At 38.7% G+C, this 14,803-nt stretch overlaps 1 protein-coding gene across 1 annotated transcript in view; it reads right to left on the minus strand.

Annotated features, from left to right (window-relative positions):
- TANGO6 (transport and golgi organization 6 homolog) overlaps positions 1-14,803 on the minus strand; it is a 176,824-nt gene that overhangs the window by 148,042 nt on the left and 13,979 nt on the right. The window contains exons 3-6 of the mRNA XM_079906387.1: positions 13,393-13,509; positions 11,600-11,741; positions 5,610-5,746; positions 3,204-3,366 (exon numbers count right to left, since the gene is read on the minus strand). Coding sequence (XP_079762513.1) covers positions 3,204-3,366; positions 5,610-5,746; positions 11,600-11,741; positions 13,393-13,509 — 559 coding nt within the window. The remainder of the gene's footprint in view (positions 1-3,203; positions 3,367-5,609; positions 5,747-11,599; positions 11,742-13,392; positions 13,510-14,803) is intronic.

Genomic DNA, 14,803 nt, shown 5'->3' on the forward strand with positions numbered 1-14,803 from the left:
AAAAAAACAAAATTACCCACACTCAGCACCTCATTGAATAGAAGAAGCTGGGCCTAAGGAAAAAAGTTTTACTAGAAAGTTCAGGAAGTAACAGCTAAAATTAGAAAATCAACATAGTTACAATACAGCATCATTCAAATACAATATTTCACAGAATGTTTCATTGATTATAAACATGCATTGTTATTTTATGTATCACTAAGAAAGAAAAAAACACTGCCAAGTAACCTATGAAACATTATCACTTGGGATTTTAATTTTAAATTAATGAATGAAAAGTTGGACATTAAATTAAGTGAAAATGGCAGAATCAATGGTTGTGTCTGGGTGACTGGTACACAGGTGTTCATTATACTATTCTCTGTACATGTGTTTGAAAATTTCCCTTTAAAAAGTTTTAAGGGACTTCCCCGGCGGTCCAGTGGTTAACACTCCGAGCTTCCACTGCAGGGGGTACAGGTTCAATCCCTTGTCAGGGAACCAAGATCCCACATGCTGCTTGGTGTGGCCAAGAAAAAAAAAGTTTTAAAACAGAGCTTTTTAAAAAAAGTATTAAGAGAACTCTCCTAGATTTATTTTATACAGTATTGTTATATGTCATTTTTTTTTTCCTTTGTCCACTCCATGCAGCATGCAGGATGTTAGTTCCCCGACCATGGGTCGACCCTGTGTCCCATGTAGTGGAAGTACGAAGCCCTAACCACTGGACTGCCAGGGAATTCCCTATCATTCTTGATACAAGCTAAATAATTGGAATAAACAGGATAAGGAATTAAAACTGCACATTAAGTGTCCAACTCTTCTGAAACATTTCAACACCATTACCGGTATCTGTGTTTTGCCATAATATATCGTTCTCTGTGCCACAGAGTACAGTGATGTGATATCCTTAAGAGTCCTCCACTTTACTATTGTCTTCAAGATTTTCTTCTAAGTCACTGACATCCATTCTACAAATTTTAACGCTCATTTGCGGGCACAACAATGCCACAATTGCTACCTGGCCAACAATGATTGTGAGATGGGCAATTAGAGTTGCTAAAATGTGAAAAAGATTTCGAAAATAAAATTTTTTTAATGTGAAAAAAAGTGCATCTTGGAATTGATAAAATATGATAATTCATCATAATTGCCACATAGTCCTAAAAATGTGATGCAATATGTAAAACAAAATAAGAAAGCTTATACTTTAGAGATTGTTTTTCCAGGGGCAATGATGGGGTATATATATAAGATCAGTCATATTCTTACCCAATCCTTTTTGTTATCAATAGATTGTATATGCAAAACATGTAGCTGGTGTTACAGATATAACCTAACACATGAAAATGCAGGGTAAATAGGTGTCCAATAAATATTCTTTGAATGAATGAACAAGGCCCAGGACAAAAATAATTGACCCACAACTGGACCGAATCTAGGCGTCCCAAGCACAGTGCTCTAGACCAGGGGTCAAACTTGAACACACACTTGAATTACCAAAAAGGCCTTTTAAAACAGTGTTGGGTCCCACATCAGAGTTTCTAATTCAGTAGGTCTGTGGTGGAGCCCAAGAAGTTGTATTTCTAATAAATTCCCAGGTGATGCTGATGCTGCTGGTCCTGGGACCACACTTTGAGAACACACTCCAGACTAAAGGAAACACCTAGTCAGTCACAGACAAGAAGATAAATAGATTAGTATTGAGGTATAGTCTTAACACATGAAATTAGATATAAATGCTAGGCCTTAATGACAAGGGCCAACAGAAATAATACTTCATTTTTTGAATCATTTTTTGAAGAAATACTAATTCTAGACTAGATTTTTATTAAATGTATAAAGGAATTTTAATTATTTATTCAAATACGTTTATCATGTCTGAATAATCACGAATTTCACTCCACCAAAGCTCAATCTCGTGCTTACTATGCACAAGAATTAGATTTTCTCTATTCTCACCCACCTAAATCCCTCTAAACACACTCAGAAAAATTTACCCTGTAAATGACTTTTATACAAAGTCTACAACAGAACTAAATTGGGCTTAACCACAACATCAATTTTTCTCTTTATTTTTAATCTCAGAAAAGACTATATGGAAAGGTATTTTTTACTCACTAAGAATGCTGAAATGATACTCTGTATCCCAGCATTAATCTCAATAAAGCATGAACACACACTGCGGGAAGTGCTGAAAATGTCAATCTTTTAACACATTAAAACTGGCCAAATCTGGGAAACTTTAAGCTTCAAAATGAATGATAGGAATGCTCAGTCACCCACTGAATAAAAAAAGAATCTATGAATGTGTATTGATACTTAAATAATTATTCTTTTAAAAAGAGATGAGGCAAGGAGGAAAGAAAAGCTCTTCCTTACAGAAGAATACCAACTAACAAATTAGAAACAATAAAAAAAATAGAAAGTCACCATTTTATGAGCAAAAATCATCAGTGGATACTAAACCACAGTATGAAGGACTGTTGGGAAACAGGATATTCACACTGTCTCATACAACTATCATCCCACAGATTATTATTAATTACAAAGGGAGGAAGGTATTTTTACAGTGGAGAAATCTGGTTGCTACCACTTTAATCAAATAGTCAAATTTAACATCACTAATAATGGAATAAACTGATAACATGTGCCCCTAATCTGATGGACTAAAAAAAAAAAAACCATCATATGTAGTACTCCTGCCAAAATGTTAACCTGGATCTAATCAAGAGGAAACAATGAGACAAATACAAATTGAAGAACATTCTATAACCTGGGCTTCAAAAGTGTCAGAGTGAAAGACTATTAGGGATCTATTCTACATTACAGAAAACTAAAAAGACATAACAAGTAAATGCAATGTAATTTTTAAAAAACAGCTATAAAGGAAATTCTTGAGACAAATAAAAGATTTGAATAAAGTCTGTATATTCGACGTCTGCAACTAACTCTCAAATGCTTCAGAAAAAAAATACGTATGTGTGTAGGAAGAGAGAAAGAGAAAGTGAACATGTCAAAATGTTAACTATGTGAAGTATATAGGGGTAGGACACTGCATTCTTCTTAGAACTTTTATGAAGTGGATTTTTCAAAACAAAAAATTGGGGGAACAAAAAGTAAAATTAAAGACAATGAACTACCATAGACTTAAGTTATTTAAATCCAAAACACGGAAGAAGGTCCTTTAGAGGGACAGCGAACCACCAGACTTCCTTCTTTACCTGCTGTATTTAAACATCGATGAAGAGGAGCTAACACTGGCTGAAGTAAGTACTTTGCTGCCAGTTGTGGCCGTTCTCTTGACATAGTTATAAAGGTAGTGGTGGCAACTCTCTGAAATTGTAGTCCTGTCAATTTATCTTGAAAGTGAAATAAATCCAAAATCTAAAAGAAAAATTACATGAAGTAAATACCAGGCTCTTTGCAAGAAGCATGACATTAACTAAGAAGACAACACATTAATTTCTTTACGGCAAAAAATAAATTTACTGCAGTAACACTGATCCAATAGAAGTTTTTTTTTTTTAATTTAACAACCCAGTGTCAAAGGGTATGAGAACTGAAGGAGCTGTGTTTTTATTAAAAAATTTTATCAGATTTATAAAATACGTGCTCATTGTAGGAAATTTGGAGAATAAATTTTTAAGAAGAAAATTAAATCTTCCCAAATTACTATAAACATTTTGGGTGTATTTTTTTCCACTATGTTTCCTGTATAATTCTTTTTTCTTTTCAATTAAGGCCATACTTAATATTCAGTTTTGTGTATTGCTGAAACCTTCTCATACTGTTATAAATTCCTCAAAAATATTATTTCCAGATATTCAGTTTTTCCCCAAAATTTTGCTATGATAAATAGCAATTATGGGGTCAAGGTGTATAAATATATTCAGAATCTGAAGAGCCTGTCAGTTCTGAACAAAAGTCTACTTTATTCTCAAAAATAAACACTGATCTCTCGTGCTTGAGTTTAAGCACCCAACTGAAAAGCACATTCTGTTCCTGGCTTAAAACTGACTCTTGTACTTTTTGTAGACAGGAGAATCTTCTGTTCAAAAACTGTATGTGACCTCTGACACTGCCAAAGAGAGACTAAGTAAGATTAAAACCTATGACTTGATTTTATCATTTCCTTAAGTGCCCAAACTATAGCTACTAGTTTTGGAAAATATTTACTCATCATTGCAAATGATAACTTTATCCTGTAAGATAATTTATACTTAATATTTTCCAATATAAGATTTTGCATTGTGATATTTGTTCCCATGCATGCCTACCCATGAGAATCCCGCAGACCAGCATAACAACTGAATGACTTTCTTCACACTGTACTCCAAAAGGCATATCTTACATCTAAACGCATGGGGAGTGCTGACTAAGAACACTCCTTCCACACTTTCACCTAATCAGATTAACAAAGAAAAGTTTTGTAACACATTGCATAGGCAAAAGTGTGGGAAAACAGATACATAAATAATATCAATCAAAAATTTAAATATACATACCCTTTAAGCCAGTGATGTCAATTCTAAGAATTTTCCCTGTGATAATACTTGCACATAGGCAAGATTTATAGATATTAACTGGAACATAGTTTGTAACAGCAAAAGAATGGAAACAACTTAAATGTCCATTAATAGGAAGGTAGGTAGGGCTTCCCTGGTGGTGCAGTGGTTAAGAATCCGCCTGCCAATGCAGCGGACACGGGTTCGAGCCCTGGTGTGGGAAGATCCCACATGCCGCGGAGCAACTAAGCCCCTGTGCCACAACTACTGAGCCTGCGCTCTAGAGCCCGCGAGCCACAATTACTAAGCCCACGTGCCACAACTACTGAAGCCTGTGCACCTAGAGCCCATGCTCCACAACAAGAGAAGCCACCAAAATGACAAGCCTGCACACTGTAACAAAGAGTAGCCCCTGCTTGCTGCAACTAGAGAAAGCCTGTGCACAGCAACGAAGACCCAATGCAGCCAAAAATAAATAAATTTATTTATTAAAAAAAATAGGAAGCTAGTTAAATAAATTATGGTACATAATATGATGAAATACCTATGTACCCAAGAAAAAGAATGATGAAATGATCTCTAAGGTACACTGTTAAGTGAGAAAAGCAAAACTGAAAAACAGTGTGTGGAGCATGTTATCATTTGGATAAAAATTAGAATATATACACAGATATACACACATATAGTTGTATACACATGATACACAGACTACCTCTGCAAAATAAATAAGAAATTGGTACAGAGACGGGAGGGAGACTTACTTTTCCATTTACTCTTTTGTGCTTTTAAATTGTGTACCATGTTAATTTACCTCGTTTATTAAACACCTATTTTTTAAAAAACTAATAAAAAACACAGAAAAGATAATGAATATGATGAAACTGTAGTTTCATATTCCAGCTCTGAGAGCAAGCTAGTCAGTTATTAATGGTTAGGGGTTCTGAAACCTAACAGGTCAGTCTCTCCCACAGGTTTTTAATCAGTTATTAAGAAGGCCCCTCACTGAATAATAAACTTAAACATTATATTGTTTTTAACTCAATATCAGACGAACATTAAAAGTCCTCTTTTTATAAATAAGCAGATAATCCTCAAACAGTCAAAAGAAACAAAATGATTTACCTGGGGGCAGATATCTCTATAATAATCCTCTGGTGAAACAGACTGCTGGGGACAAGAGGCCAAAATCTTTGCAATCAGGTCACACTTCTTCCAATCGGCAGCTGTGGCCTCAGCATCACTCCCACCAGCCGCCCCGGCTGTCAGCAATGGATAGAGATATCAAAAACCCATCGCAGTTCCCCACAGAAGGTCCTTAAAATTTACAGTAAGAACTATTTTTTCCCTACTGAAAGCTGTTAATTTCCTCTGTAAGATAAGCTATCCCTCCGTACTTTCCTTTTGATGTTGGTTTCTGCGAGGCTCAGAAAAAAGCAGCACTTAACCATTGTAATGATATTATTCATACGACTTGAACACTAGCTTCTTCTTAGTATTTATTACTTTTTAAATGATTAATATTATTATTCTGTCTCTTTATATACGTCATGTATTTCAAAGTGTCTTTTCTTTTTTTTCTTTTGGCTGTGTTGGGTCTTTGTTGCTGCACACGGGCTTTCTCTAGTTGCGGCAAGCGGGGGCTACTCTTCGTTGTGGTGCGCAGGCTTCTCACTGTGGTGGCTTCTCCTGTTGCAGAGCACGGGCTTTAGGCATGCAGGCTTCAGTAGTTGTGGCACATGGGCTCAGTAGTTGTGGCTCGCTTGCAGGCTCTAGAGCGCAGGCTCAGTAGCTGTCACGCACAGGCTTAGCTGCTCTGTGGTGTGTGGGATCTTCCTGGACCAGGACTCGAACCCATGACTCCTGCATTGGCAGGTGGATTCTTAACCACTGCGCCACCAGGGAAGCCCTCAAACTGTCTTAAACCAAAACTGTGGAGTAACAGGTCCCAAATTTACCTTACCATCTTAGATGATTAGAAAATGGGACAAAATACGTAAACAATGGTTTTCAGACACTGGACAACAAGCAGCCCAAGAACACTGAACCCTAAGAGAATGGAAGCAAAAAAGTGAGTCCCATGAATACCCTAGTCTATTACCTAGAGAGAGTTTTGAGGCTACACCACAGCTAAGGAGAGCCCAAACGAAGCCTGCCACCTTGTTGAATTAAAGAAACACAGTTCAGAGTTCAGGGAGACCAAAACAGAATTTTCAGGGCAAAACACCAGAGAAGTGAAAGCTACACAAAGAGGGAGCTCCAGAGATCTGCAGGGGAATCCTCTCTCAAGTCTTTCATGGAGTATGATCTGTGTATGTGTGTGAGAGAAAAAATCCAAGGCAAAGAACCACAGAAAGGAGTAGGGGGAACAATCCCCACAGTTCACACAGGGCTTGGAATAGTTTATGTTCCCACTAGTGAGCATGGGAAAGCCTCCTAATATACAGAATATCAGAAAGGTATTACCTTAGTAGTGGTGCCAAATTACCTTGGGTTAAAGGCTGCTTTAGACCCACAGTAACAAGGCTTAAAAGCCAGGATTGAAGGGCTCAAACTGATTCTAAGAAAATTAACTGCATCCCAGAACAAAACCCAACAAAGGAATACAACAAAATCTAGCACCCAACAAGGTAAAATTAAAACATCCAATATACATTAAAAAATTACCAGGAGGGCTTCCCTGGTGGCGCAGTGGTTGAGAGTCCGCCTGCTGATGCAGGGGACACGGGTTCATGCCCCGGTCCGGGAAGATCCCACATGCCGCAGAGCGACTGGGCCCGTGAGCCATGGCGGCTGAGTCTGCGCGTCCGGAGCCTGTGCTCGCGTACCGCAAAAAAAAAAAAAAAAAAAAAATTACCAGGCAAGGGACTTCCCTGGTGGCGCAGTGGTTAAGAATCTGCCTGCCAATGCAGGGAACATGGGTTCAATCCCAGGTCCGGGAAGATCCCACATGCTGCAGAGCAACTAAGCCCGTGCACCACAACTAATGATCCTGAGCTCTAGAGCCCACGAGCCACAACTACTTAGCCCACATGCCACAACTACTGAAGCTCACATGCCTAGAGCCCATGCCCCACAACAAAAGAAGCCACTGCAATGAGAAGCCCATGCACCTCAATGAGTAGCCCCCGCTCGCTGCAACTAGAGAAAGCCCGTGCACAGCAACGAAGACCCAACGCAGCCAAAAATAAAATAAATAAATTAAAAAAAAAATTACCAGGCATATCCATTCAGTGAAATATTTTCAGTCATAAAAAGGAACAAAGGACTGATTCATGGTATAACATTATGCTAAGTGACTCAAACCAGACACCAAAGACCACATATTGCATGATTCCATTTGGATGAAATACCTAGAATAGGCAAATCCATCAAGACGGAAAGTAGATTAGTGCTTACAAAGGTTTGGAGGAGGGGAGAATGGGGAGTGATTGCTAATGGGTAAGAGGTTTTTTGGGGGGAATGATGAAAATGTTTTGGAATTAGATATTGGTGATGGTTACACAACTCTGTGAATATACTAAAAACCATTAAACTGTACTCTTTAAAAGAGTAAATTTTATGGTATGTGAATAACTTCTCAATTTAAAAAACCTACTAGGTATGCAAAGAAGCAAAAAGGAACATAACAAGAAGGAAAAATCAGTAAAAACAGACACATAAAAACAGAGGTGACAATTAGGAGACAAGGACATTAAACAGCTATTATAAACTTATTCTCTATTTTCAAAAAGGTAAAGAAAAGAATGATCATAATGAGGAAAGAAATGGAAGATATTAAAAAGACCCAAACTGGACCTCTAGTAATGAAAAACCTAATAAATGAGGGAAATTCCCTGGCGGTCCAGTGGTTAGGATTCTGCGCTCTCAGTGCCAAGGACCGAGGTTCAATCCGTGTTCAGGAAACTAAGATCCCACAAGCCGTGTAGTGCAGCCAAAAAAAAAAAAAAATCTGAAATGAAAAATATGGCAGATGGAATTAACAGCAGATTAGATACTGCAGAATAAAAGATTAATAAACTTGAACATGTAGCAATAGAAATTATCCAAAATGAAACACAGAGAGAAAAAGACTAAAAGAAATCAACAGAGAAACACTATCTTTTAGGACAATATTAAGTATAATATTAGGTATAATTCAAATTCCAGAAAGAAAAAAGAAGGGAAGACAGAAAAAAAATATTTGAAGATAATGTCTGAGAAATTTCCAAATATGATGAAAACTATAAACCCTCAGCTCCAAGAAGCTTAAGAAAACTTAAGCAGAAAAAACATGAAGAAAACCACCCACACCAAGGCATATCATAATAAAATTTCTAAAAACCAGTGATAAACAGAAAAATCTTAAAAGCAGCTAGAAAAAAAAGGTGTATCAGATACAGAGGAACAAAGACAAAAATGACAGTAGACTTTGCATCAGAAATCATGCAAGCCAGAAGACAATGGAGTAACATCTTTAAAGCACTAAAAGAAAAAGCGATCAACCTAGAGTTCTGTATCCAGCAAAAATATTTTCAAAAAAGATGGTGAAATAGGCTTTTTCAAACAAACAAGAGCTAAGGGGATTCATTGCCAGTAGATCTGCACTATAAAAAAGGTTAGAGTTCTTCAGGCAGAAGGAAATTTGAATTAAAATTTGGATCTACACAAAGAAACGAAGAACACCAGAAATGGCAAATATGCGAGTAAATATAAACTGCCTCAAATCACTGAGAATAAACCATATATATATTCATATACGAATAAGTAGCAAAATTAGGGTTCTAAGTTTCCTATAGAAGCTCCCCAATTTGCATGCCCTTGGGTGAAGTCTAAGCTTTCTCTGGAAAAAGAAGATGCAAGGACCTATCTGCATGTGACAACTTCTCACAGGTAACTGTTAATTTTCCATTTCATGGGTCCTAGAAGCCACTGCAGGCAGAACTGGGGAGGCAACATTACAGCCACTGCAGACCAAATCTACCAATGTCTGCCAACCACACTGACCTCACTTTTGTCCGACAGGACCAAGGTACATTGACCACCCCAGAAATGGAAAGTCAAGATCGATTCTCTCTCTCCTCCTCCCTCCCCACATAACCAGCCCTTCATTAAGTTCTGGCAACTCTTCCCTTAAATACGTCTTATATTCATTCATTTCTCTGCATTTCCACTGCCACCGCATTGATCCAAGCCACTGTGATCTCTCAGATGACTGCTTCTTCTTAACTGTTTTCCCCACTTCTGCTCTTACTCAACCCATTCTTCACAATACATCCAGAAATATATTTCTAAACTGTAGATTGGATCCTGTCTCTCTCCTTAAAACCCTCCAGTGGTATCTCATTGCCCTCAGAATAAAGTTCAAAACCCTGAAGTAGGCCTAAATGCCTCCATGATGTGGCTCCTGCCCACCCCTCCACCCTCATTTCACACCCCTCCCTCATCTCATACCACTTTCCCTGCACTCTCTACCCTCCCTGCTCTACCCATACTGAAATTTCCTCAAAAACACTGTTCTTTCCTATGTCAGTTCCTTCATACATGGATCCTCTCTAACTATACAGTCTTCCCTCACTCTTCAATGAACATATTCCTACTCAGCATTCAGGACTCAGTTTAAATGTTATTTCCATCAAAAGGCAATTAAGTTTGTGGTAATTTGTTACAGCAGCAATAGGAAATTAACGTGCAGGGGATACAGGAGACAAGGGACCAAATACAAAAGAAAGCCAAGGGGATCACCAGGAAAAAGGTGAAGGGAGATCCTAGGATGACAGCTTTGTGGAGGTAATTAGTCCAAATAACAGAAGACTCAGAGACAGAGATGTCTTCAAGAAGATAAAACGGATAGAATAGCTAATGTATTTGAATGTATTAAAAGGAGATTTAAACAACTGGGACACAGTCTGAAAACAGATTAGTGGTAAGTACATACAAAACTAAGCAGACAAACAAAACAGATAGCTATTAACTCCAAGTACAAAAGTGTGTAAAAAAGTATACTACAGTAGCTCAGCTGTATATAGTAATCACACAGAAGAGTATAAACACTGAATATTGATCTAACCAAAACTAAGATATGACTATAGGGCATCCCTGGTGGCGCAGTGGTTGAGAGTCCACCTGCCAATGCAGGGGACACGGGTTCATGCCCTGCTCTGGGAGGATCCCACATGCCGCGGAGCTGCTGGGCCCGTGAGCCATGGCCGCTGAGCCTGCGCGTCCAGAGCCTGTGCTCCGCAGCGGGAGAGGCCACAGCAGTGAGAGGCCCGCGTACCAAAAAAAAAAAAAAAAAAAAAAAGATATGACTATATTAAGGGGATGGGAAGTATGCTTGGGTGAATGATGGTAGGGTTGTGAAAGATAACAAAATCCTTTTTCACTGATGATGAGTTGATAGATGATGCCTAAAACTGAAAAATTAAGAAAGTGCTGTAATCGCATTATAGTTAGAAAAAAAGAGGTAAATACCAAAAGAAACCTGCTAAAAATGATCAAAGTGGTTGCTTCCGAGGATGGGAAATGGAGTGAAATGCTGCTAAGGACTGCTATTTTTCTCTAAAAGCCTATAGACCCATCGACTCTTTAAACTATGTGCATGTATGATTTTGTTTAAAAATCAAAAAATATAAATTAAAAACTACTACCATACTTAACATGATAATGAACCTTCTTTCTATTAATGAGGACTAAAGGAATATAATTGTGGAAATGAATCTAAAATTTCATCCCAAAGTTTGCATCTCTTGGGTATCTCCAGCTTCAGGAGAACTGTTTCGTATTTTAAGTCCTGAGGTGAAGTACTCTTAGCACCCTGACTCTTTTCCACAGAGAATTTCACGTTTTCTATAGGGTTTTACTTAAACTTTTTGTGCAATGTTTTCCTCTGATTGTGTAAGTTATTTGAAACAGTTGACAATATTAGTCAACAACATGAGCAGTGTATCACAACTATTTTTGGAAGAATGGCAAGAAAATGAGTTTCTTTGGAAAAGGAGCTCATTAAGGTTTAACCTCCTCACTCTCCACAAAGTCTAGTCTCCATCAGGTTTTACAGTCAAATGCTAAAGACCAATATTTCACTGTGACTCAAAGGAAAGTGGATACCAAAGTAACAAACATCTATTTCTTACCACCTGCTCCTTCCAAAATGCCCCGGACTACTGCCTGAACACCACTGGGTCTCATCAACCTTTCAGAGAGGAGCTGCCCACACAGACGCCGGAGCCAAGCTGGGGCCCGACACATAACTTGTGTCTTCCCATCCGTGTAGGACTGAAAAAGGAAGAGAAAGGTATGAACTGAATGTCAGTGTAACAGATATGTAGAAATTAAAAATATACAAATATACTGAGTCATACTGATGATTAACCGTATGCTATACAGACTTCAAAAGAGCAAAATTTTTCCCTTAAAAAAAAAAAGAGACTCCTTTACAAAACCTACTCCAGCATCACTTTTAAGAAAGTAAAAATATAGTGAAACTTCTTCAAGTGAAGTATCAAGTGAAATTTCAAACCCAGAAATAGACAAACATGTCTGTGAATAAAATACAGATTTGGGGGACACAAGGTTAATGTAACCAATCTGAATGCAGTCCTTCCAATCAAATCTAGCTTCCGAAGAAGACTCCTATAAACATGACTCACCACTAAGAGGATAGTTCACAACACTGAGAGGACACTAGTCCTTGCCTCCATGGTCTCAGCTGCTCTGATTCCTTTTGACATGGCAGTTTCAAGAAGAGTTCGATTTCTTCAAGAACTCCTTTTTGAGAGCTCTGTGGAGCCGCCATGAACAAAACAGACTTCGTGTCCCTTATTTTGGGCTAGAACGCAAACTATGGTGTGGTCATTCATTGTGTCTAACTATGTGAGCATAAAACTTGGTAAAAGAAAAACATTTAATCCCAACTAGCCTGTTCTCTTTTATTTAAAGAAGATCAATAATTACCATGTATTGAAGGGGTTATGATGTGCCATGCACTGTGGTGAGTACCTCCCCCACAGTCTCAAAAGGAACTTATAAGGAAGGGTCTGTTGTCATCCCCATCCCCATTCTATGGGTAAGGAAGCTGAGGGATGGAAAGGCTTTTACTAATCCAAACAACTGCACCCTGGGGTTGAATTCCAGTGTGCCTAACTCCAGAGCCTCTGTTTCTCATCATGCTCTTATAATGTATTTGGTTTAATCTGGCAAACTGTGGACTCATTCAGAGAAGCAGAGTATGAGCCAGAGGAGCCCAATGTGCACCTACAGTAATATTCTAAGGACGAGATGAAAATGACTTCAACTAGGAGATATCTTTGTAGCCAGCTTCAGCTGGTCCTACAGCCAATTCCTCTGGCCCTTCATGCTTTACTCACCTAAACTCATAACTAAAATTTAGGTACTGAAAGAAAATAGATAAATCCAGCTACATCATCAAATTAAATCATTTTGGATAAATAATTATTTTTAATGAAAAAAGAAACTATATGATGCCTAGCAGAATATATACTATTACGTTTTTCAAAAATGGATCTAAGAACAGTCCATTAATAGCTCTAATTTTAATTTCTTGACTTCAAATACTCCATTCAAAGAATAAGATGTCCAAACACTTCTGCCAGAAGAACGTATTGTCAAACAGCCAAATTTTAATTTAAAAAAAAAAAAGATCCAGTGTGAGAATGAATAAAATATATTTTTGTCATAAGCCTTAAAAAATGATCACAATATTCCTGGGAACAGTGTCCATCATTCCACTAAAAGAAATATCCTTTTAAATTATCCCAAAGGTCAGTGTAATTTAGCTCTACAAATACCATTTAACAATCTAAAAGATGAAATAAGACTCAACTAGATTAATTTCCCAGGAGAAGAAGACAGTACACCACACACTATCATTAAAGATTCACCCACAAGAGTTCCCAGGCATGCATACCTGGGGTGGTCCTCCCTGGAGGATAAGTAATTCTCGGACTGCTAATGGTTGATACACTTGATCCAAGATGTCTCTCAGAGCCTTCCTAGATAGGGCTCTTTCGTCTTCGGTTAGCACCTACAAGAAACACGTATTTGGTTTTTGTGAAATACAAACTAGGCAGGCAATAGAAGGCAATGCTTTGCAATACTGAACAAAGATGCTTGTGAGGGGAGAGGGAGGCAAGCTTCTTTTGCCTCTTGATTTCCTTCTACCTGGAGGAAGCTATAATACTGAAACACTCCTGGCCCTATCTCCATCCCCTCACCCACTTCTGGGCAGGAGATCGCACTGATTTATCTGATTGGTGAGTTCTGGCACGCACAGATGAGCTCGCTCCTCTTCTATCTCTTGGGAGCGAGCACATGTTCTGTTCTGCTCTTCCCTGCCGTAGATTCTTCAGGGGCATGTCCCCTGCCAAGGGGCAGAAGGCGCTGCAGTTTTCTGGCACTCTTTAAAACTGGGTGAGAATTGTGTCTAATTCTGGAATGCACTGTTAGGAGACCCATTTGTCTCCCTCTATATACCTTCCAACTCTGCCTTTATGAGTAATAAAGAGGACATTTTGACTTGTCATCTCGTACTCTGTTAACTGTCTTTTAATTGATTCAGAACTTGGGCAGCAAAGAAGGGTGTTATTTAATTGGGCCCCCTCTCTGAGCCTCAAGAGACTGTCTCCCTTTGGTAACCTTACAGTCAAGCTCTCAGAGAGTCCTGCCCCTTACAATTTAGCAAACCGTGGTATAGGTGTTGCTTAGAGCAGCAGTTATTGCTGGGACTTGTCCAGCTTCGTAGTGTACACCCACCGTGTCTCCCCTTCTCCCACCCCCTCACTTGGTCCTTTCTCTGTGTTTCTCTTTTCTTTTCTCTCCTCTGAGACCCCTGGGCACTGCTTAGCGCTAGCAATAGCAATTCCAGGACCCCCATCTCAAGGAAGTGCAGGCAGCAGGCACTGATAGAGCTGTCAAGATTCACACCCTGTTGTAAAGAGCACAGAGCTCTGCTCCACAAAATGTAATGCACTGGGGGAGCTCATAATTTCGTGTCACTACTCGGGTGACAATGGCTTTTAAATATTTTCTGTTTTGTTTTGTTTTGTGAGCATAGGCAGAAGAGGGAATAGAAGAGGAGAACAAACAGAAAAGGAACAAGTTGGAGGGTGACACAGAAAGGTGACAGAGAAATGAGGTGAGTGGGCATTATGAAATCTGGCTGCAGTAGGGAAGGAATTACCCTACGTGCGACCCTGGATACATTTATATCTTAACAGCTTCTTCTGGTTAGGTTCCTGTGCTGATGCTGGTGGTCCTCTCGTGGGGGAGTAGTGGTCACTGCTATGTTATACTTGTGAGCCTTGTCTCACCAATTACTG

The sequence above is a fragment of the Stenella coeruleoalba genome (genome assembly GCF_951394435.1).
Source record: "Stenella coeruleoalba genome assembly, chromosome: 20".
Classification (NCBI taxonomy): Eukaryota; Metazoa; Chordata; class Mammalia; order Artiodactyla; family Delphinidae; genus Stenella; species Stenella coeruleoalba.